General features: G+C 37.8%; 1 protein-coding gene across 3 annotated transcripts in view; it reads right to left on the bottom strand.

Moving 5' to 3' along the window:
• The window catches only part of MARK1 (microtubule affinity regulating kinase 1), a 152371-nt gene that overhangs the window by 4434 nt on the left and 122096 nt on the right, over positions 1 to 25841 (bottom strand). For 2 of the 3 annotated variants that reach the window (XM_058275244.2, XM_071207748.1), the window contains exons 14-17: positions 9690 to 9790; positions 8280 to 8444; positions 6958 to 7209; positions 1183 to 1227 (exon numbers count right to left, since the gene is read on the bottom strand). In XM_058275244.2, the coding sequence (XP_058131227.1) occupies positions 1183 to 1227; positions 6958 to 7209; positions 8280 to 8444; positions 9690 to 9790 (563 nt within the window). Of the gene's footprint in view, positions 1 to 1182; positions 1228 to 6957; positions 7213 to 8279; positions 8445 to 9689; positions 9791 to 25841 lie in introns of all 3 variants that reach the window. The other variant, XM_058275243.2, reaches the window with a different exon arrangement.

The raw sequence follows: 25841 nt of genomic DNA, 5'->3' as shown, positions 1-25841 counted from the left end.
TAGTAGAAATAAAGGGTGAGATACAAGGAGGGGGTTCAAAAGTGATGAGTGAGAGAGTGGCTAAAAATGAAAGTCTTCATTGTTTTTTTAATAGGCAGAAGTGAAAATATTTCCCTGCCTCCCTCTGACTCCCTTCTGTGGTGACTCATACTTACCTCAATAAAGAAACATTTCAACTCTAACGATTAAACATAAATATGGGACAGTTTTTAAAAAAGAACTACATGGGAATGCTTAATAAAGTTTTTCCAAAGCTCATTAGGCTTTATATTTCAAATAATTTAAAAAGTAGAAATGAAATCCGAGGTTAGTGTTCAGCTGGTCAAAAAAGGTTCCTGAGTGAAGCCAGGGCGTTGGTTCTACTGGGGAACGGCTTGTCGAGGTTCTGAGACTTCTGTTTTATCCCTCAATGTTTATGCACACTTAGAACAATTTGATACCTTCCTCTTTAAAATTTACCATTGATAAAATATGGACACAAGTACGTCACCATTGATAAAATACGGACACAAGTACATTACTGAACATGTCCATAATGTCCCCAAACCATCAGCCCCAGCACCATCTGGGAACGTGTTGGAAATGTACATTTTCAGGCCCCAATTCAATCTGCCGAGTCAGAAACTCTGTGTTTTATCAAGTCCTCTAGGTGATTTTCATCATGCTCAAGTTCGAGACTCGTCGTTAGAATGAATATGCAACTAGTATTAAATGTCAAGAATCCACAAGGTACTTACTGTGCTGAAAGTTCTTCGATGTGGTTTACCACTGAACACTCACTTAAAATCTATTATTAATGCCAATTCTTCCAACATATTGGCTTACCTCAGTGTTAGGAATTCTGTGCTACTTGATGTGGATTAATTTTAGTTATATCATTTTAATGAGAGAAGGATTAGTACATTTGAATCTATTAATTTTATGTCTGCTAGACATTTTATAGAACAGAAGGGCTATGTCTTTACAAAGTATACAACACAAATAATGTTGGAAAACATGAAGTGAATTAACTTGCATGTAATTCTATGTTACGCAACACTGGGACACCCCCCCAATATGAAGTTTAAAAATACACATAGTATCTAGCTATCAGTTCTCTCCATGTTCACTGAGTGCTGTGAGGATCCCGAGGCATGTCTCACCCACAGGGCCCAGCAGCGAGCATTAACTGTGGCTCCTCACCTGGAGGTGTCGGTTCTGCCACTGGCTTCGCCTTCACTTGGATCCCTCAAAACAAAGTGGAAGTTGAGATTTAATGATAAAAGTGAAAAATATATCAAGAAAACCTACATCTACAACGATCTTAAATTAACTTGTTGAGCAGAGTTCCAGCATGACATTTTTCTATTACTAACCAGTCTGATATTACTTCTCATATTTTCATCATCATCACACGTTAACTATCATTTATTGAGCGTCTACTGGGCATTGTCACACATTAGGTGTTATGTGAAACTTTAGGATTTAGGAAAAAAAGATCTTCCAATTTGTCAGCCATTGTATTTAGGGTCAGAATTTACCTTTTGGTTTAGTTTAGTTCAAACTGTTTAAAAATGATCAACAGCAAGAATCAACTTCATATTATTAAATATAATTCTAGTAGTCGCTCAATTTACAAAATATATGAATTAACCTTGTATTGAGAAATAAAACTCAACAATATATATATGCATTTCTAAAAAATAACATACCAATTTTTAAATAAGCAATTTATTTCAGTAGTTACACTAACAATTCATGCACATAAAGTATTACAGCAATCATTCTATCCGAGCAGGCAATTCTAAAAACATGGATTCAATCTTAAAGAGAAACACTGATCTTACCTGTATTTCCACCTGCGAAATACATAGCAAATAAACCCAGGAAAGCTCTACTAATTGTCCTTGTATTGAGTATAATTAGTATTTTTGAAGTATACCAAAATTGTAACTACTCTTGTGACTTTCAAAGGTAATTGAGTATTGCAGTTACAAACCAGTTTAAACACATTTATTTAAATATAGTAAGAGATGGATTGTGTTTGAAGAACAAACCATTATTATATAGCTGGAAAAAAAATATCACTAACTTGAACCTTACAAGGTTTAGAGTTTAATGTTTTCTTAATGTTCTAACTATCTCAGAAACTATTTATATTATTCACGTAAGACGAATCCAACAGGAATAAAATTAGTGCATTTCCTGTCACCCGCAAATCATTAAACCACATCCACACACCAAGCTCTAAAATAACCAGTCACCGGTTATTAAAAATATAAGTTCCTCGTGCCTCTCAGACTACAACTACAAACCTTTCTTGCCAAATATATATTGTGAAAAAATTGTTTTCCTTTCTGAATTAAAAAGGATAATGAAATTTTCTTATACTCAAATGGGATTTCTTAAATTTCTATTTTAATAACTGGCATCTTCATTGGGGAATAAAATAAAAATTCAGTCCCATCTATATAACTCTATTCTCATTGTAGGACTCAAACACTTTTTTAAAAGCAGGCTCAAACTGAAAATGTATGTTTTCAGTTATATATAGATGTACTGATACATATGTATATATATATAGAAGGACAGTGCACAAACTTGGCCAGAAAAATAGCAATGCTGTTGACTTTCACTGTTTACACAAAATAAATAGTTCTTTAACAAGAAGGGGCATAAGTCTCACTGGAGTTATCTGTCCAGTTTCTATTTTGCCTTATAAATGACTGTTAGCAGATACCTATTCCACTGCTGTGAACTCAGTCCTTACTTCCCCAGCTATACCTGTTGAAATAGTATCTGACTCATCACATGGTTTCCTATATCCTGTTCCTCTTTCCCGGAACAATTTCGGCCACTTGGCAACTGTGGTTTCAAATGGCTCAGGAACTTTGCAGGGGTGGGAGGCAGATGAGAGTATAGGAGATGTAGCAGGCTGTAATATACCATAAGCACCAGAGCATGACTCTCCACCGTTTAAAACTTAAAAAGCCAGATACCTTAGATAGAGCAGTATATGACTGACTGAACTGATTAGGTTCTCCCCCTGAGAGTGAGCTATTGTTAGAAAATAAGGTTTGATGGAATCTCTAGTTCAAAGTAAATGGCTATATCTAAATACTGTTTATGCTATTTGAAGGCTAAATTAAAAGATTTTTGAAATGGTAAGTCCACATGCTCCCTTGATGGATGATTCTAGTGTAAAGCACTTTCCTAAGACTAGCAAAATGCTACCTCGCTCATGTGGTCCTTCCAGCATAACCTTCTATACTCATTTAGGAGACCTACGAACTGGCTTTCTCTTTGTAAAAAATGGTTTTCAAATACATGATTAACCCTAAATTACTCTTTATTCTTCCTCATCTTACAGCTTAACAATCCAATTTCCTTTTTCTCCTCCTACAGAATCCTACTTTTTTCATCTTTCCTGCCCTACAGTGGCACTTCATCCTAGTAGATCTCCAGAGCTTGTGAGACGTCCTGGCTTTCAGGGTGATGCCCTGGCCCCGGCCGCACAGGGGTCAGGTGTGGGGTTCACTTCCTCAGACCTCAGACGCAGTGGAGAGAGGAAGGCAAAGGAACAGAGAGAAGGGCAGGGCGTGAGCCCAGGAGAGGTTCCAGAAGGACTGACAAGTGGACAGACCTGGTAACCTGAGAATTCAGTTGAGATATTAAATGAGGCTGGACTGTATCCTGAAAACTGGGAAATTCTCTAGTTTATCTCCACACTTCCAGTCTCCCAAGAGTTGGATATTCTGCAAATGTAGAAAGATGACCTGTATTTCCGGTCAGTTCATACCCTTTACTGAAACCAATGCTTTGCTTATCTTCCTGCATTAAATCATTTGTGGTATACTGTACACTTCAATCTCAAGCTACCAAAATGCCTCCTAAGGGAATACCTTACATGCTCAGTTGACATGAACATATTTGTAAAACCAAAGCTGTTCCCACAGTGACAAATGACTTCAGAGGAAAACTGAAAAGTTCTACGGTCTTAACCAAAGCTGGAATTAAAATATTTGAAAGATGAAGAGACTAAAAAAAAAAAAGTCTCCAAATTGCTAATAAAGGATAGCAAACAACAACCTCACCCCCTCCCCTATAAAACAAACAAACAAAACCCTCTAATTCCTAAAGAGATTCTTGTAAAAAATTCAATAAGAACATTGTGGATATTTAGAAACTTTAGTGCTAGCTCCCCTCAGGGGAATTTATTAATTTATTTGTTTACTTTTTAAACTGTCTTCCCCACTATTCACCCATTCACTCAATAAATGCTTACCCGCCTACTATGTGTCAGGCAATGTTCTAGGACTTGGGGGCTCAGCAATAAACAAAACAAAAATCCCTGCTCTCATGAATCTTCTCCTCTAGTTGGGAAAGACAGGTAAGAAGTGTGTGTGTGATATCAGGTAGTATAAAAATAAAGCAAGGAAAGGGAACAGGCAATGTTGGGAGCAGGGAGAGACTGTGCTCTAAATAGGGGAGTACGGAAAGCCTCTCTTGAAACACTGACATTTTAGCGAAGACAAGAAGGAAGTGAAGAAGGAGCCTATGCAGATAACTTGAGAAGAAGATTCCAGGAAGAAGGCATAACGAGTACAAAATCCTGAAGCAAGAGCACGTCTGGTATGCCCAAGGGAGTCAGAGGCCCTCTGTGACTGTGTGGAATCAGCAAGCGGAAGAGTGAGAGAAGACGAGGTCAGAGTGGAAATGGGCAGGTGAACTGTGCCGCAAGGCCTCAGAGATCACGGGAACAGCGGCGAGTGGCAAATTCCGAGTAAGATGAAGGCCATTTGAGGGTTTTTAATAGAGGAGTGGCATGATTAGACTTACACTGCTGAAAACAGACCAGGTGGACAAGGGCAGAAATTAGGAGTTCTGTTAGGAGAGATGATTTAGATCATGATGGCAGTTTTGGGAGTGATGAGAAACAGAGTCCGGAAATCCACAATTTGCCAGTGGATTCAATGTGTGGTCTGAGACAAAAAGGAGCCGAGGATGACTCCAAGATCTATGCCGAGCAAGGAAGGATGGTGTAGTGTTATTTAAAATGGTAAAGAGGGCTGGGAGTTAAGTCTTGGACATATTCTGTTTGAGAGTCTTTTATATATCTAAGTGGAGAGACTGGGCTAAGGATATAAATTTGGAGTTGTTATAAGATGGAATTTAGCGTCCTAGGCCTGAGTAAGATCACCAAGAGAGGGAGGGAAAAATGCAAGGGAATCCTGTACCTTTAAAGGAACAAGCAAAGGAACGGGCCTGAGAAAGGATGGCAAGTTCCTAAGGTAGGAGGAAAACCAGAAGCCAGATGAAAAAAAAGTGTCAACAGTGTGCACTATTGCAGCCGGAAAGGCAGGGCCTGCCAGCCCATTCACTGCAGGGGAAAAACCCAACTAGGTGCCCAGCCCACAGTGGCTCTTCAGGTAGTTGTTAAATGACCACATGGAGATCCTTTATCCCAACCTCACAGCAGACTATCTCCAAAGAACTTTCGTGCTTTGACATTCTGTCTCCTGACTTTTAGTCTAGAAAGACAAGACTGTTTCCTCTACAGTCTAAATTTTCACTGCAGTCAAGAGATATATGTTGTACAATGCTTAATGCACACTTAGAAATGAAGCATTAAACTCAAAACCTGTTGTTTTTTTTTTACTTTAAACTTACTCTAGGTTTAAGCATGAGAAAATACTGGCTTTTAAAAATGGACTTAAATAGTCAAATTCCCAAAGCAGAAACTACTGATCACCTGACTACTACTCTGTGAATGGCCAGTGAATGCTCTCGTCTTTCATGTTGATCTGATGGTGAGCTGTTAAGTCTTTCTCAGTCAAGGTGTCATAATGAATGGTAACTGTCCAAATAGTACAAAATCACTGACTGATACGGTAAAAAAAATTCACATTGCATTTTAGGATTTAAAGTTTTAGGTTCAGCTATGTGATTCTGAGCAAACTGATGCATGAACTGAGCCCATAAGTAGCTCCATGACTAAGCAAGAAACTAAAACTGCTTCTTCTCTTTTCCACACACTCTTTAAAATCCTAGGAACACTAATAAAATTGGAAATCAAGTATTCAATATTTTTTAATATACAGCTCAAATAACTGTATGGTTTGGAGCTTCCATCTTCTCCCTAGTCAGAAGCAATTGGCTGCTTCTGGACTTCTCCAGCATGTTGCAGGCACTTCTTTCTAACATGCGTCCCCCTCAGTTTTGTGTTATAGTTAGTTGTTTACATGTCTGCTGCTATATTATTCATCCTTGTACCTTGCTCTGCACTTAGCATAGCGCTTTGTACTTAATATAGGATTTCAGTAGGCATTTAATAGGGTATAATGATAGGTCAAATTTACATCAACCTGAATTGTGTTCTGCTCCTTATATCATCAAATGTGTATTGTATGTTAACTGTATAGAAAAGAGAACAATTTTACTATTTTAGTAGATTAGAAGTTTACTATATATGTACTTTGTTTTGCTTTTACTTTGCTCTGATGTTAAGATTTTATGATGTTAAATTATTTATGTAATCTATGTGATTCTAGTACATAGAATTTTTATACAAAGAAAAAAGTGTAAGATACATTATTAGTGAGAAATTTAAAAGTACTTTTAGGGTAAGAAATATTATTTGAAGGATAAATATAAACTCATATTTAAGTCCTTTTTCTCAAAACTTTTAAGCAGAGGATAATTTTTTTTTTTTAAACACATTTTGATGTTAGCTTTTGTTCTTTCTACTCTATTTTGGAGAATTAAAATTTTTTCATCTTGCCATTTTTTCCCCCCTCTTTCTCATAAGAAAAAAAGACTTTTCATCTTCCAATCTTTTCTTCCTACTTCTGTAAAAGAGCAGCTCTTGTGAAATGGCATGAAACCACTTTGGAAAATTACTATAAAGATTAAAGAAAAAAATGAGTTTGCTCTATAAGGTCTGGAAGAAACAAAACATGACAGTACGCTGGTACTGACCTGCGGACGAATTTGGACGTGATCTTGCTTATTAGACCCGTTGACGTTCCCCTTCGGGCGTGTGAAAACGCACCAGGCTCGTGGGAAGGCGAGGCGGGTGGCCCGTTATACGCGGCGCTGCGCCGCTCCCGCAGCTGTTCCCCGTGGAAAGTGCTGCGGCTTGAGCTCCCTCGGGGAAAGCGGGTTCGGTCTGGAGTGCTGGCACTAATGCTGTGAGCAGATGGGGAGGCAGCAGGCGCTCGCTGAGCCGTACTGCTGGGGCAAACGAAGATATATTAGTTAGAGTAATGACAGGGAAAGCTGTCGCTTACACTAAAAACTAGAAAAACTGGCTATGGCTACTTCTATTAGGCCTTATTGTCCTTGTTCACATTAGAGATAGGATGCACGGGTAACTGTATTTACTATATAACCAGAGAGAGATAAAATTTCAGTTTGAAACCAAATGCCTTTTATAAAAACTAGGTAGCTGAAGATTAAGAAATGGCTGAAGCAGGGACACATACATCCAACTCCTTTCTTCAAGTCAGGAATGTCAAAAAACAAAGGAGCTGAATACATTTTACTCTGCTTTCTGAACTTAAACCATTCAACAGTGTGGAACATTTTATTGTTTGTCAAAAAGATTTTGAGTAGAACTATTTTCTATTTATAAGTAAGGCCTCCGGGTAACACAATGCTATATGTCACTACCAATATAATTAGCAAATCCAAATATCAAAGCATTAAAACATTCAGATGTTTCTGAATTTCATCAAAACTAAAATAGACAAATATTAGAAAAAGAATCAAAACATTTTACACCTGAAAGGGTTCTTTGAGATCTGTTGTGTTGATAAGAGGAGTAAGCATAAGTACTTGGCAAGAGCTGGGGCAATTACTCCTGGTCTAGTGTTTTTGTTTTGTTTTGTTTTTTGGTTATTAAATCATAAAAATCTCAATTTATCTAAATGATAAATTAGGCAGCAACACTTTACTTTCTAGATGGATTTAAAACAAAATCGTTAAAGAAAATTGTTGGAAAATGTTTAAATTATAAGCAACTTTCTTTTGGTGGTACATTTGTTATAAATGATGAGCACATATTGAAGCACTGTACTAGCCAGGACTAGAGTTTACATTATAGTTTACACTTTGAGCAACATTTTTGACAACTGCTAAAGCATGCAATAAGTTGATGCTACAATTCAACTTTTCCTCTGCCCAAAACACTGCATCTCTTACAAAAGCACTTAGTGTGACAGTAACGACCATCTGTTTTCACCCAGTACTATATCTTAAAAAGCCCTTAGCGACAACATGAAACACAGCCATGGCAGTACCCAGGTCGGTAGGTTTCAGAGCCGTCTTTAATGGTTGGCAGCGTCACTTTAATGGGATGGCCAGAGGCAGACATGGACTTCTGGTGGCGCGGTCGAGCGGAGGGCGCTGCGGCAGCCACCGCGGGGCCTGCGGAAGACATGCTACTCGCTGACATCTCCATCAGGCTTTGACGCAGAACAGTTGAGAAGGCCGTCCAAGTGCAAAAAAGGAAGGAAAACTGCTGTTCACCAACACAAGAACTAGGCTAATGCTTTAATGACTGAAACATTTGAAATGTCACTGACTACTGAAACAAATTCATATTCTTATTGAGTGTACAGGGTGAATTTATCACTATCTTCCACACACACTTGCTCCATACGTGAATCTGAGAAGCTATGAAATTGTTTTTGTGGAAGTATAATCATTTTAGACAAAATGATTAAGACCAGAGACATTTTTCACTTTCCAAAAATCACAGGTTGGTGTGATATGTTACTATGGTTCATTGCCCATTATTCATACAATAAGAATTCTTAATTATATTAAAGGTACTATCTCTAGAAATATCATCATAACACATTAAGCTCACATTGTCAATCAATATGTTAACTAATATAGATTAAAGAGTTTTGCACATTAGGACTTAGTACAGGAAAAATAGTAAGTGGAAATCAATTCCCAGCTATCTTTCTAACATAAAGTATCTTATGTCCAAGGAAGATATGTTTATCTTTTATGCCTTATAATAATACTTTACATACCTATTATCTCCAATTACTTGAGAGCAAGCAAATGTCACAAAGGTCTGACTATTCTACTGGAATGACTAGAAATGGAACTGAGAATGGAATTCTATTAGAATTGACACACTATCCATTTGTACTATACTGGTAACTTACAAGTTATGATGAAAAGAAGTTATATTTTTAAAAATAATAAAAATACTAGGATTTAGTGTTATTTAAAATAAAACACTTTGAGAAGTGCATCGTTCTGAATGATCAGTGCATATGGCTACATCTCTTTAGAAGAAGGACACTGACACTTCATTATCTGGATATCATAATCGTTTGATGAGTAGGGGAAATGGAAAAAGAGAAGGATGAAACAGTGCGTAAGAGAATAAGATTCAAATTCAAAAGACTGGATAAAGAAGGGTTGATCTGCTACATCACAGGGGAATATTTACTGCCAAATTTTATTCAGAAATTAATGGGTAAGAGATTTTCCCTCTTGCTTTCCCTAAATATTTATCCATCCTTCCCAGCCTGGTGCAGAAGGACAACAATGTTTTAGCAAGAATGGTTGGCTGTAACCTTATCATTTTGTACCTCCTTTCCCCTTGAACCATTAGCTACAGCAATTTTGGCAAGAGTAATGATATAGAAGAATAAAGTTATTACTACTTTGCAGTATGACATTTTTACCTGCTGTCTTTTCCATTTTGTAATGCTGTATATCGATCTGTGGTCCTTTCACAGACATAAGTATTTCTTCTTGCCATGCTACCTCCAGGATATGCATTGTTCTTTAAGAAAACAAGAGAAAGATTTCAGCTGTATTTGTGGAAAGTCAAAATAAGTATTTAAGGTGCAAATGACTTGGAAAAAAATCCATTAGAATTTTAATTTATCATAATCCTATATTAAAAAGATATATCTCCTGCTTCTCTCATTTAGATTTTTGGAGCAAAAGGCAAAGCATAAACAAAATCATTAAGTTTTGGCTTACTCTCCTACAGCAGCAGCCAGCAGTCATTTGGAAGCAGGAAGAAAGCTGGGTTTTTACTTCTATTTATGCCTGTGTAAACTGATGGTAGGGAGAAGGGCAGAGGAGTTGAATGGGCACCTTTACATGACTAGGAGCAAGAGTCAACTCTATAGCAAATACTATTACGAACAGGAAACCTGGCGCAGTGAAGATTGCAGCCCACCCCGAAGCTGTAGGCTGCCAGTCTTCACCTGCTCGAGAACTACCCCCAGTCAAGGAGCCTGAAGCTCCAGGGTCAGAGGAGGCCCAGATGAGGCCACCAAAGAGGTATGCTCAGTGCAACTCAGAGAATATTGTCTTGAGTCTCAGGTTTTAACTGAGGCAAGCCAAGTCTCAGTTGGAGAAGAGAAAAAGAAGAGCAGAAAGGGGTAGACAGGCCAATTCTCTTTACGATGCACATACCACTGATACGTGACCTGTTTGGCCAGCCAAAATACATTCTATTTACTAGTACCAAAATATATATGAACAGAAATGATTTTCAAAAGGGAGAAAATATTCTTCTGTTTAATCCTGACTTCACTAGAAAATTGCCCTATTTTTGGTAACCAAGATTGCACTATTCTTTAAAATACAGGGAAGTGGACTTGGCCCAGTGGTTAGGGCGTCCGTCTACCACATGGGATGTCCGTGGTTCAAACCCTGGGCCTCCTTGACCCGTGTGGAGCTGACCCATGTGCAGTGCTGATGCGCGCAGGGAGTGCCGTGCCACGCAGGGGTGTCTCCTACGTAGGGGAGCCCCACGCACAAGGAGTGCGCCCCGTAAGGAGAGTCGCCCAGCGCGAAAGGAAGTGCAGCCTGCCCAGGCTGACAGAACAAGATGACACAACAAAAAGAAACACAGATTTCCGTGCCGCTGATAAGGATAGAAGCAGTCACAGAAGAACACACAGCGAATGGACACTGAGAGCAGACAACTTGGGGGAAGGGGAGAGAAATAAAAAAATAAAAAAATAAAATCTTAAAAAAAAAAAAACATAATTAACCTACGATTTGTTAAATCATGAGGGCTAGAAAGTTAATAGGTACATGCTTGAATTAAGTTTGGGGAAAACAAAACAGCATCATGTTAACAAATTGTGTAAGTATGTATTTTAACTCTCTCAAAAGTACAGGTTCCTAGGTGGAATGAATTTTGTCACCAGTTACATAAAAGGCAGAAATTTAAAACTAAAGCAAGTATGGGAGCAAAACAGGCTAAGGTTATTGAAAATATTTTGTAGGTGAGAAATGATCCATGTTAACTTAAGACAAAAGAAAATGGATTTGATTATGGAAAGAAAGATTGTGAAAAATGACTTCCATCAAGAGTCTTAAAAAATGAGGAATGTAATCTAAATTTCATAATCTTTCAAACACACTGTGTCCACAACCTGCTTTCACACTTAATATGTCATTACATCTATACATGCCAATCAATAAAAAAGTTTTACAGCTACAGGGAACACAGCTGTACAGATATATACCCTAGTGTATTTTAACCAGTAAGTCCCTAATTTTTGACCATTTAAATTATTTCCAACCTTGCTATTACAAGAGGCTTGCTACTGACACGGTTTAATTGCCTAGAAATTCACTGAGCATTTAAAATCTAGGAATAAATCACTGAAAATAGTTCATAAATCCTGGAAAATTATCAGAACAGCATAGTAGGAAGCAGATGTGGCTCAAGCAATTGAGCTCCTGCCTACCACATGGGAGGCCCCAGGTTTGGTTCCTGGTGCCTCCTAAAGAAGACAAGACAGTGAGCTGACGCAACAAGAAGACACAACAAGAGGCGCAAGGAAAGCATAAGGAGAGACACAACAAAGCAGGGTGTAGAGGTGGCTCAGGTGATTAGGTGCCTCCCTCCCACATCACAGGTCCCAGGTTTGGTTTCCAGTGCTTCCTGAAAAAGAAGACCAGCAGACAACAGACAGACACAGCAAATGCAAACAACGAGGGATTGGGGAAAAGGAAGTAAATAAAATAAATCTTTAAAAAAAACTCCTGCATACTGATTACTAAAATGCTGTAAAATTACTCATGGCACCAAACGTACCAAGATAAGGGGATTATTCACTTTCGATAATTTTATCATTTTGGCCAAACTGGCATATGAGTAATCTATTTTTAAACACATTTTTTGTCAAATTGTGCTGCCACATCTTTTGGATGCCTCTAAAATGTTTCTATATTCTGAACCATTCCTTTCCTTCCCAAATGAGTAACAGGTGGACTAAGCTTCTCCTTCAAAACCGTGTCTCTGGATTCATGATCCTCACACGCTATCTCCTTTGCCTTGCTCCTTTGATGCCAGTGACTCTCTGGCATAGCAACCAATCATACAAAGTCCCAAAGTTGTATTTCTCCGATGAAGCTTAAGATACACTTATGCAGATACAGTGTCACTTATTCCATTTGCTACAGATTCATTTATAGAGCTACCATACAGAGTTGGTTTTACAGTTCAAATAAGAAAGCTCTGGGTACTGCTAAACAAGGCAGGTTTTCCTTGTTTAGGATTTGGGGACCAGGTAAAAATTACCCTGCCACTCTTAAACCCTAGCTTGACAAGCTCTCCGAAGTGGATATACATATAATTTGCAGCATTTCCTAAGCAACCAACCTTATGGACAACTCCTTTGGGCTTAAAGAAAAGTGATTAGATTTTATATAATTTTTATATAAAATATTTTATATTATAGTCATTATGGCATTCTTGACCTGAGTTTCCTAGAAAGAAGTAATGTCTCCCTTATCCTCATTTTACAAAGAATTTTGTATTGTTTATTCATATGGTAAAAACATAAGTTTTATTGTCATCTAAAAATTTTGTTTTTAATAGAGAAATTGTGGGTTTATGAACAATGATACATAAAACATAGGATTTCCATATACCACCCTATTATTAACATATTTCATTGGTATGGTACATTTGTTACAAGAGATGAAAGCATATTCTTACAATTGTGCTATTAACTATATATAGCCCATGGTTTAACCTAGGATTCATGACCTGACATTTTCCCTTTTGACCATATTCAGATATGTGTTTTAGTGCTGTTAATTACATTCACAATGTTGTGCTACCACCACCGCCACCCATTACCAAAACATTTCCATCATTTCAAAGAGGACCCTGCACATTTTAAACCTTAACATCCCATTCCTTATCCCCACCCTTTCCCTTGGTAACCTGTAGACTCTAGACTCTGACTCTATGAGTTTGCTTATTTTAATTATTTCAAATCTGTGAGATCATATATTTGCCTTTTTGTACCTGGCTTATTTTACTCAGCATGATGCCTTCAAGGTTCATCCAAGTTGTCGTATGTGTCAGGACTTCATCCCGTTATACAGCTGAATACTCTAATCCATTTTATGTATATACCAATTTAATTTATCCATTCATCAGGTGATGGGCACTTGGGCTGCTTCCATCTTTTGGCAATTGTTAAATTGCCTCTATGACCACCGTAATACAAATATCTGTCCGAGTCCCTGCTTTCTTTTGCATATATACCTAGAAGTGGGATTGCAAGGTCGTACAGTAATTCTAACCCTGTTGAGGGGCCACCACTGTCTTCCACAGTGGTTACACCATTTAACATTGCCATCAGCAATGAATAAGTTTTCCTATTTTTCTGAATCTTCTCCAACCTCTGTAATTTTACTTTATTTTTAAAGTAGTAGCCACTCTAGTGGATGTGAAATGGTTTTGATTTGCATTTCCCTGATGGCTAATGATGTTAAGCAAATTTTCATGTTTTCTGGCCATTTTTATTTCTTCTTGGTGAGATGTCTATTCAAGTGTTTTGCCCATTTTTAACTTGGGTTGTTTGTTCTCCTTGTTAAGTTGAAGGATTTCTTTATATATTCTAGATATTAAACCTTTATTAGATAAATGGTTTCCAAATACTTCCTTCCACTGAATAGGTTGCCATTTTACTTTCATGATAAAGTCTTTTGAGCCACAAACATTTTAAATTTTTATGAGGTCTTATTTATTTATTTATTTATTTTGGTTGCTTGTGTTTTGGGTATGAGGTCTAAGAAACCACTGCCTACCAAAAGGTCTTGACAATGCTTCCCTGTAATTTCTTCTAGGAGTTCGATAGTTCTGACTCTTATATTTAGGTCTTTGATCCATTTTGAGTTGATTTTTGTATAAGGTGTGAGGTAAGGAGTCCTCCCTTCTTTTGAAAATGGAGAGCCCAGTTTTCCCAGCACCATTTGTTGAAGAGACTATTCTTTCCCAATTAAGTGGTTTTTGCTACCCTGTCAAAATTCACTGGGCTATAAAAAGGGTTGATTCCTGAGCTCTCAATTTAACTCCACTGGTCCATCTCTCTGTATTATACCCTGTACCATGCTGTTTTGATTACTGTGGCTTTTAAAAAAATTTTTTTGGAGGTACCAGGAGCCAGGGATTGAACCTAGGACCTCATAAATTGGAAGCTAGCATTCAACCACTGAGCTACACTGACTTCCCTGAGTTGGTTTTATCATTTGTTTTGTTTGTTGTGTTTTTGTTTTTTCAGGAGGCAAACCGAACCGGGACCTCCCATGTGCGAGGTGGGTGCTCAAGTGCTTGTGCCACATCTGCACCTTGTAATAAATGTTAAGATACGAAAGTGTGGGAAACGGACTTTGGCCCAGTGGTTAGGGCGTCCGTCTACCATATGGGAGGTCCGCGATTCAAACCCTGGGCCTCCTTGACCCGTGTGGAGCTGGCCATGCACAGCGCTGATGCGTGCAAGGAGTGCCCTGCCACACAGGAGTGTCCCCCGCGTGGGGGAGCCCCACGCGCAAGGAGTGTGCCCGTGAGGAGAGCCGCCCAGCATGAAAGGAGAGAGTAGCCTGCCCAGGAATGGCACCGCCCACACTTCTCGTGCTGCTGACCACAGCAGAAGCAGACAAAGAAACAAGGCGCAGCAGATGGACACAGAGAACAGACAACCAGGGGAGGGGGGGAAATTAAATAGATAAATAAATCTTAAAAAAAAAAAAAAAGATACGAAAGTGTGAGTCCTCCAACTTCATTCTTTTTCAAAACGTTTTTGTCTATTCTGGGGCCCTTGCCCTTCCATATATATTTGATGATTGGCTTTTCCATTTCTGCAAAGAAGGTTGCTGGAATTTTGATTGGGACTGTTTTAAATCTGTAGATTGCTTTGGGAAGAACTGATACCTTAATGATATTTAGTCTTCTAATCTATAAACGTGGAATGTCTATCCATTTATTTATACCTTCTTTGATTACTTTTAGCAATGCTTTGCGGATTGTTGTATACAAGTCCTATACATTCTTGGTTAGATTTATTCCTAGATATTTGATTCTTTTAGTTTCTATTGTGCATTTTTATTCTTCGTTTCTTCTTCTGAATGTTCACTGCTTGTATATAGAAACACTACTGATTTTTGGGTGTTGATCTTCTAATTTGTCACTTTGCCGAATTCATTTATTAGTTCTAAGAGCTCTGTTGTGGATTTTTCAAGACTTTCTGTATACAGGGATCACGTCATCTGCAAATAAAGTTTTACTTCTTCCTTTCCAATTTAGATGCTTTTTATTTCTTTCTCTTGCCTGCTTAGTCTCACAACTTCTAGTACAATGTTGAATAACAAGGCGACAGTAGGCATCCATGTCTTGTTTTTGATCTTAGAGGGAAAGCTTTCAGTGTTTCACCATTAAGTAGGATGTCAGCTCTGGGTTTTTCATACATGCCCTTTACATGGTGAGGACATTTCCTTCTAATACTAGTTTTCTAAGGGATTTATCAAGAAGGGATGCTGTATTTTGTAAAATGCTTTTCTGTAGCAATTGAAAAGAGCATGTGTTGTATTACATTAACTGATGTTCGTATGTTGAACAATCTTTTCATACCAGGGATAATTCCCACTTGATCATAAACTCTTTTAATGTGCTGTTGAATTTGGTTTGCCAGTATTTTGTGAGGATTTTTGCATCTATATTCAAAAGAGATATTGCTCTGTTAGTTTTCTTTTCTTGTGGTATCTTTATCTGGCTTTAATCTCATATAAAGCTCTTCAATTGTTGGTAGTGTATGAACAGAATTGGTGTTAAGAATTCTTGGAATGGTTTGTTAAATTCTCCTGAAGTCTCAGGATCTTGAGCTTTTCTTTGTTTGGAGACTTTTGATTACTGATTCAATCTCTTTGCTAGTTATTCATTTGTTGAGATCTTCTATTTCTTACTGAGTCAATAAAAGTAGTTTGTGTTTCTAGGAATTTGCCATTCACCTAGGTTAGCTAACTGATTGGTATATTGCTCAAGCCCTTTTTATTTCACTGCAATTGGTAGTAATGTCCCCCTTTCTGATTTCAGTAATTTGATTTCTGATTTTAATTTGTATCCTCTCTTTTTTAAAATCAGTCTAGCTAAATGTTTGCCAATTTTATTTATCTTTTCAAAGAAACAATTTTGGCTTTGTTGATTCTATTGTTTTTTTTTTTGTTTTCTAGTTCATTCATCTCTAATCTTTGTTATTTACTTTCTTCTGTTCACTTAGATTTTAGTTTGCTCTTTTTCTATTTCTTCCAGTTTTGAGGTTAGATCTCTGATTTGAAATCTTTCTTCTTTTTTAATGTAAGCTTTTGGAGCTATAAATTTCCTTATCAGCACTGCCTTTGTATTTTCATTTTCATTTAACTTAAGATAATTCCTAATTTCCCTTGTGACTGCCTCTTTAACCCATTGGTTGTTTAAAAGTACACTAATGATCACACATTTGTGCATTTTCCATTTCTCTTGCTGTTACTGACTTCTATAATAGCTGCAGTCTGTTGTGGTTTTCAGAGAAGATATATTGCATAATTTCAATATTTTTGAATTTATTAAGACATTTTTGTGACCTAAGATATGGTCTATCTAGCAAAAGAACCAAGTGTACTCAAGAAGAATGTGTATTCTGTTGATGTTGGGTGGAGTGTTCTATACATGTCTGTTAGGTCTAGTTGGTTTAGAGTGTCATTCAAGTCTTGTATTTCCTTACTGATGTTCTGTCTAGATCAGGGGTTCTTAACAAGGGGTCCGCGAGCTTGAACTGAAATTTTAAAAAAAACATTATTCTTGTGGGGATGTGTTGGTGTGGGTATATTTATTAAATAATATACAGTAAAGTGTGGGCTGAGTAAGGGGTCTGTGGTTTCCACCTGACTGCCAAAGGGATCTGAGGAATAAAAAAGGTTTAGAACCCCTGATATTTTATCCAGTAATGAAAAGGTGTATTAAAATCTCCTATATTTATGTAGAACCGTTAGTTTCTCCCTTCAAATCTGTCAGTATTTGCTTCACATATTTTGAGACTCTGCTGTTGGGTGCATATATATTCGTAATTGTTACATCTTCCTGTGTTGTCCCCTTTATCTGAATCTAATGAATGTCTCTGTCCCTAATAAAACGGACTTAAAGTCTATTTTATTAGTATAGCTATTATACTAATATATTGTTGTTCTTGTTGTTGTTATTATTGCTACTGTAGCTTTCTTTTGGTTACTACTTCCATGGTATATTTTTTCCCATCCTTTTACCCTAAACCTACTTGTACCTTTGAATTTAAGATTAGTCTCTTGCAGACCGTATATGCTGGGGTTATGCTTTTTTATCCGTTCTGCTAATTTCTACCTTTTGGCTGGAGATTTTAAGTCACTTTACATTTAAAGTCACTACTGATATTGCAGGATGTTGTTCTGCCATTTTGCTATTTAGTCTTGGAAGGCTTATACCTTTTTTGTCCCTCAATTCTTCCTTTAATGCCTCCTTTCATATTTATTTGATTTTTTTATTGTACTATATCGAGTGCCTTCTCATTTCTATATGGATATATTTTTCATATATTCTTCTTGTGGCTACCATGGGGTTAAATTTAATATCTAAATATATAACAACAATAGTTTGATACCAACTTGACTTCAACAGCATAGAAGTACACTTTTCCTACAGTCCTGCATCCCTCAATCTTTTTTAAACTTATTACCATTTACACCTTTGTACACTATACACCCAAAAGCACAGATTTATCATTTCTTTTCATGCATTTTCATTTTAGCACTTGCAGGAATAAGTGTAGTTACATACCAAAAAATATAGAACATAGTACGAGCATTTATAATTACCCAAACTGTTACATTTACCATAGGTCTTTATTTATTTATGCCACTTTGAACTACTATCTATTGTCCTCTTTCTTCAGTCTGAAGAATTTCCTTTCGAATTACTTGTAGGGCAGGTCTAATGATGAGCAACATCCTTAGCTTTTGTTTGTTTTGGAATAACTTCATTTTTCCTTGCCCCTGCCCCCCCAAATGGCTCCCTTGTCTGTTTGCTTGCTGTGTCTACTGGTTGTCTGCTTGTTGTGTCTGCTTGCTGTTTGCTCATCTACTTTAGGAGGCACTAGGAACCAAACCCAGAACTTCCCATGGGGAGGCGGGTGCCCAATTGCTTGACTGAGACACATCTGCTCCCTGCTCATCATGTCTGCTCATCTTCTTCAGGAGGCACTAGGAACTGAACCTGGGACAGTGGGGAGGCAGGTGCCCAACCCCTTAAGGCACATCCACTCCCTGCTGGTTGAGTCTGCTCATCTTCTTTAGGAGGCACTGGGAACCAAACTCGGGACCACCCATATGGGAGGTGGTTGCCCAACTGCTTGAGCCACATTCACTTCCCCCTGGTTTTTGGAACAGTCTCACCAGATATAAAATTCTTGCTTGGCAGTTGTTTTATTTCAGCACTTCTACCTTTTTGCCGCCATGGTTTCTGATGAGAAATCAGCACTCAGTCTAATTTGGACTCCTTTGTACGTAACATGTTGTTTTTCTCTTGCAGCTTCCCTAACTCTCTTCTTGTCCTTTGCATTTGAGCTTAACCAGTACATGGCAGGTGTGCTGCTCTGCATGCTTCTCCTGTTTGGTGTTGCTGGGCTTCTCGGGTGTGTATATCAATGTCTTTTGCTATGTTTGGGAAGTCCTCTCATTAGTTCTTTGAATGACCCTTCTGCCCCCTCCTCTCCCTCTTTTTTTGGACTCCTATATTGTGCACATTGGTATGCTTGATGGTATCTCAGAAGTCTCAGTCTATTTTCTCTTTTTATAATTCTTTTTTCTTCCTGCTCCTCAGCCTGGCTTATTTCAATTTTCCTGTCTAAGAGTTCCCTGATTTTTTCTTTGCTCAGCTCCAATCTGCTGTTGAAAGCTTCGAGGGAATTTTACATTTCAGTTATTGCTGTCTTCAACTCTAGAAAGTATTTGGTTCCTTTTTACCATTTCTATATCTTTAGTAAGATTTTCACATTGCTCATTCTTTGCTTTCCTGGTAACCTTTAGTTTTTTTTCTCTGTATTTTCCTTCATCTCCTTGAATATGTTTAAGGCCATTTTTTAAACGTCTTTGTTCAGTATGTCTACAGTCTGGTCTTCTTCATTGTTTTTTTCTGGATTTTTATAATCCTTTCCCTGTGGTTGGGCTATCATTTCCTGTTTGTCTTGTACTTTTTTTGCACACTGTACATTTTAATATTTAATATTAAGCATTTTTACTGGGATTTATTCCCTGATACGTCTGTTTCTCTATTTGGTAAAGACTGGGTAAGATCACAGAGATTTTCCGGATGTTAGCCATTCTATCAGGACAGTCCTCCCCAGGCAAATGCAAGGCCCGGGGCAGGGGGCCTGTCTTCCCCGAGGCCAGGCTCTTACTTGTTAGTTACTTTGGAGTTCCCCTGTTCATGCACTACCTAGTCACCAGGAGACAGGCTTCTCCTTCTCCCTGGTTTACAGCAGATAATCCTGTGCCGCACGTCGTCCACCTCAGGAAGTGCTTACACTGCTTTCCTTGTTCAAGCTGCTTTCACCTGGAGGGCAGATTCTGGGAGGGGCACACCCGGAGAGGCGTTTCCTAGCAGGAGCAGAGCCAGGGACCTGACAGGGAGGCAAAGACCGCACCAAACTGCCCTGGGGAGGGGACAGGAGGGTTCCAGGTGTTTCCTTCGCGTCTCCAAAGCTGTGCTTTCTTGACCTGCTCAGGAAATGCAGCCCAAGTACTGACTCTGCAGCTCTGCAGAAGCACAGAGTCTTCAGGTTCCTCGGGCGCCTTGCTGGGGCAGGATGCCACCCGGGCTGCCTTCAGAGCCAGGCCCCAGCAATCCAAGTCACTTACCAAAGCCACCATGGGGCAGAGGGAGGGGGTATATGGGAAGCTCTTGTATGTAATATATATTAAAGATTTATTTATTCCTCCCTGCTTCCTTCACTGCCTGCTCTCTCTTTCTAGCTTGCTTTCACCAGGAGGCCCTGGGTATAGAACCCTGGACCTCCTATATGGTAGATGGGAGCCCAACTGCTTGAGCCACATCCTCTTCCCTTATATTTTTTAATGTAACATTTTGTGCAATCTATCTATCTTTAAAAAAAAAAAAAAAAGCCACAATCAGCAATTGATTGTGCCCACCCCCAACCTTGGGGAAAGGGAATTTTGCTTCCCTTCCTGTCTCCAGTAACCTAGCCATGGGCTGGACACCACTGTGGTGAGAGTGGGGGAAAGCTGCCGGCAACACCCCCGAGGGGAGAGCCATTTCTTTCCTCGTCGTTTCCGTAATTTACCAGCCTCTTCCTCACGCTCTTTCTGGGAGAAAGTACAGTGTTCTACTTGACTCCAGAATTTCAAAATAAGTTATTTCAGACAGCTACTTCTGATTTCATATTGTTCTGGTGGAGAGACTTAATCCTGGAGCCTCCTAGCCTGCCATCTTCCCACAATTTGCCCCTTATATTGTCTTTTGATTAAAAAATTGTATATTTGTATTTTCAAAACAGAATGCCATTGTAGCTTCCAAGTTTCTAGGCTAGTCAGTGGCTTTCCATTAACTCTTACATGTAATTTTTGGATGGGAATTTCTATAAGGAAAATGTTTGCTTTTCTGCACCTTCCTCCAGGAGCCCTAAATTCTCTTAAAATAACAACACTATTGTTTATAGTCCCTAATGATTGTAGGTGATGAATAATAAAATAGATGATTCAGATTAATTGACTGGCAAGTTTCACCAACCATTTAATCTATTTAACTACTTGACTCAAGACTCCCCACTGCTGTCTATCAATGGTCCAATTCTGAGTCATGTAAGTTAAATATCACCTACCAATCTTACACTTAAGCCAATATATCAGACCACTGTCTAATATGTAAGACAGTTACCAGGATCATATTTACAAGAGCGTTTATTATTGGTTAAAAAACAGCTTCTGATTTTATAAATTTTAAACATACTATTAAAATTATTACCTACTAAATTACCTATGCATGGTATGGATATTTCTTTTTCCATCCTGTGTCCTGGAGAGCAGTTTGACATCCCTGATCCATTTGAGCGGATTGGCTATTTTCCATTATACTTCATTTTATTGACAGATAATAAAGTCACTGGTAAAAATGTATATTTGTTCAAACAGTCAATATTTTACAACATTACAGTTTGAAAAGTAAGTATTCAGGTTTCCTCCACCTGGGAGGAATGATCTCAAAGCCAAGGAAGTAAAGCTGTGTACGGTGGCTTTAAAGTGTGTCAGCTACTCGTCTCTGCCAAGAGTCAGATAAGCAAATTAAAACAAAAGGATACTTTCCCCCCTATCAGAATGGCAAAAATTTAAAAGACTGACAATATCTAGTTGTTGATGAGCTGGCAGAGAAATAGTTACTCTCTAAATTACCCCAAGCATTTGGCAAGTTATTCTGATGGTACTTATCAAAAATTTAAAAATGCATAGTACATGGATACATATACATACATATAAATATATATAAAAATGGCCAAGAACACACATTAGAATTGGTGCTTTAGATAAGTAAGGCAAATGGGAGTAATGATGGAGCCTGGTACAGACTAAGGGTGACTGGGTGCCACAACCTGAGGAGCCTAAGGTTAAAAAAGCAGAAATTTTTTAAACCAAAAATCTAACTTTTGAGGACTTAACAGAACTGTAAGATAAATGTACAGCAACCATCACCCAAATACAGAGGCAATGACTAGTATCCTCTGATGGGCCCTTGATGTTTACAACTATCCTTACAAGCCTCTGTTTTTGAAATTGCAACACAGACTAGTATTGTAGGGTGCCTAAGAGTTACCCCCTTAGAGTCTCCATGTTGCTCAAATATGGCCTCTCTCTAAGCCAAACTCAGCATATAAATGCATTACCTTGCCCCCAAGGTGGGACTTGACTCCCGGGGATGAGCCTCCCTGGCACTGAGGGATTACTACCAAACACCAACGAGCAATGCAACTGGAAAAAGACCTTGAATAAAAGGTGGAAAAGGTAAAGACAAATGAGTTTATATGGCTAAGAGACTTAAAAATGAGTCAGGAGGTTTTCCCAGAGGTAATGCTTATGCATGTCTCAGCAGGATCTCATAGACAGCCAAAGTAGATACTATCGCAAACAGTGGGGCTCCTGAGGGCTCTGGAGACACCCAGTCCTACAGTCATGGCAGATAGCTCTGGTGGTTGGTGCCTCACCAACGGGCCCTACTTTGGAGTTTGTGTGACAGAGTTGGACTCAGATGTAACATCTCTACACATACCTCTTTCGTCCCCTTTATTTGAACCCATGTTGGTGCTAGGTGTATGTCCAAAAGACTTGAATCTCTGGGCTGTCCATGTGCCAGCTGGGCCCTGAGCCTCAGTGGAGTTGCAACACCTACTCTCCAGTTCATTGGACTCACTCAAGACAACTAACAAGGAGGTGAGGATGGATAACGACCACACCAAGGAACCGAGAGAATCTACAACTGCAAGCAAAAGTCCCATCCATCAGTCATATGGGATTGAAGCCCCCTCTCAATTAGAGGTGGAGTGTGTATCACCATCCCAGAATCCTCAGGATTGAGGAATAAAATATGGACTAGAGTGGACTTATAGGTATACTACTATAGACTTACTGTGATTCTAGCAAAGAAGAAATTATAATATTGATGTGGAGACAGTGGCTACTGGAGGTACTGAAGTCAGGAAGAGGGACAAAGAGGTAATACAGGGACAATTTCAGGACTTGGAATTGTCCTTAGTGACACTGCCAATGACAGATATGGGTCATTATATATCTTGCTATAACCTACAGAATTGAGTGGGAGAGAGTATAAACTACAATGTAAACTAAAATTCATGCTTAGTGGCAATGCTCCAAAATGTGTTCATCAATTAGAATGAATGTACTACACTAATGAAAGAAGCTATTTATTTGGGGAATGGTGGGAGGTGTGGGGAGTGGGGCATATAGGAATCCATTATATTTTTTTTTATGTCACATTTTACGTAATCTAAGTACCTTTTAAAAATAAATAAAAAATATATTTTTAAAAAGAGCATGGTCACTTATATCCAAAAATCTAACTTTTGAGGACTTATTTAACAGAACTATAAGATAAATGTACAAGGACATACACTATGGTAAAATGGAAAACTCTGAACCAATAGGAGAATGGATGAATAAATTATGATACATCTATTTATTAATATGATATCATGTAATATACAATTAAAAAGATTACTGTAGATCCAGATGGTCTGTGCTAGAAGGACCCTATAATATTTTAAATGAGAAAAAAATACAGTGCAACAGATATAGTATGATCTCATTTTTATAAAATGCAAAATAAAATAATCCTATATATAGATATATGTAAATTTTACTTTTTTATGCAAAGGAAAGCATATGAAAGAATTCATACCAAATGATTAGAAATAGTTATAATAGACATTAAGAATGGAAGGTAACAGATAGGAAAGGTGAGATCATTAATTTTATTTTCAACACTCTGAACTTCTTAAATTATTTAATCAGAATGTATTACTTTGGCTTTTCAAATTACCAAAATTCAAATAGTAAATAAATAATGTGTTCTAATACTAAGTGGCTAAGAATAGAATCCAAGATCTTACAATCAGAAAGGATGGTGAGATTTAGATTATTCCATCATAGGAGGTTCCATTGAGAAGGCAGGACTCCAACTATTAAAATAGGATTTTCATAATGTGAGGGGAGAACTTTAGGCAAGCAGCACTACTTTAAGACAGGCAGGGAAGGAGTCAAAGTTGAGTATATTCATAGGAAAAGGAGATTGAGCTGAGTCAGATGACTGGTTAATGTAGGGAAGTGTTAGAAAATAAGGGGTCCCAAATGATTTCTTTGTTATACAATGAAAAGTGTCCTCTGGTTGACGTTTTAGATAAGGGTAATGATGGTTTGCCTAGGAAAATTATTTTAAAAATTTTTATTAAACCCTATTAAACTTAAATTATTTCCAGGGAGATCAGACAGAGGGGACATATCCATCAATTCTTATATCCATCATTATTTTTAATTCTTATATCATAGCCATCAATTCTTATAGGGGGTTAATGTATGTCTGTTTCTCAGAATAGGTGATAATCTAAATTCTTATATTCAACAAGTTATGGTTTCAATCAGCTATATGAAACAATGGGTATTAGTGAGTTTAATCCATTTACATTGCTCACAATCAATAGTTGCTTATAAATATTAATATGGGCTTTCAAGAACCTTAATTCATGTTTTCTATTTAAGAACTTTTTTCTTTTTTCGCCCTTTTCTACTTTTCATAGGCTAAATCATTTTTTTCCCTTTCTGCTGGTTTAAAAATTCTAAATCCTAATTTTGTTCTTATATCATTTGCCCTTAAGTTCCTGAATTCATGCTTGTTTACCCACACTGATTTCTTAAACATATCCCTATCTTCCACGTAACAAGGCTGAATATTTCAGCACGTACTCATAATCCTTTACTCTCCATGCCTACTCCCACCTCCTGGATACTGTTCAGAATTCTGGCTCTGAATTTTCATTATTTTTTCATTTCTTTGAATTTATATTATTGCTTATTTTAACATGTTACCTGATCACTTCCAAATCTGACATACTTTACAGCAACACTTTAGATTAATTTTTCTTCTTATGAATACTTCCTCTAAAAGTGTGATTTTCAAATACATGGCAGTGTAGCAAAACTGTTGAGACACTTTATATATAAAAATATACTTATCCTACCCTCATGTATAGTGACAATTTGGCTAGATATAAAATAGTAGGCTTAAAGTTCCTTTCTTTCAATACTTTAAAAAGATTACTCCATTTATCTTCCTGTATCCGTGTTGCTCTTGAGAAATTTAAGGTCGATCTGATGCTTGTTCCTTTTAAGGTGATCTGTTCTCTCACACTGGAACCTTTCTAAACATTTCCCTTTGTTTTTGATGTCTATACATTTCACTTTAATGAGTCCGGGTGTAGATTTTCTTTCAGGGCATCTGTTTGCCATTCTGCATCCTTTTGATATGAGGCCTTCCATCTTTCTTTCTTATTATTTCTTCAAATATTTCCTTCCCTTCATTTTTTCCCCTTGCCTCTTTAAACTCCTATTATCTACAGGTTATCAATTCTATTTCTATACTTTGCATAGCTTACTTTTCTTTTTTATTTTATATACCTTAATCTTTTTCTGATGCCTTGTACTTAAGTGCCTCATCTATCTTCTAGTTTCATTTTATAATTTCTACAGTTTGTTGTTTTAAAGTGAATAACAGGAGATGACTTCATAAATAATTTTAAACTGAGTCTTCATTTAACAGTGTTTTTATAAATTTAATATTTGGGAAGCGGATTTGGCTCAACTGATAAGAGCGCCCACCTACTACATGGGAGGTCCAGGGTTCAAACCCCGGGTCTCCTGACCCGTGTGGTGAGCTGGCCCATGCGCAGTGCTGATGCGCGCCAGCAGTGCTGTGCCACACAGGGGTG

The sequence above is a fragment of the Dasypus novemcinctus genome, chromosome 13 (genome assembly GCF_030445035.2).
Source record: "Dasypus novemcinctus isolate mDasNov1 chromosome 13, mDasNov1.1.hap2, whole genome shotgun sequence".
Classification (NCBI taxonomy): domain Eukaryota; kingdom Metazoa; phylum Chordata; class Mammalia; order Cingulata; family Dasypodidae; genus Dasypus; species Dasypus novemcinctus.
The sequence above is the reverse complement of the archived record's forward strand: the minus strand, read 5'-3'. Positions and strand labels throughout refer to the sequence as shown.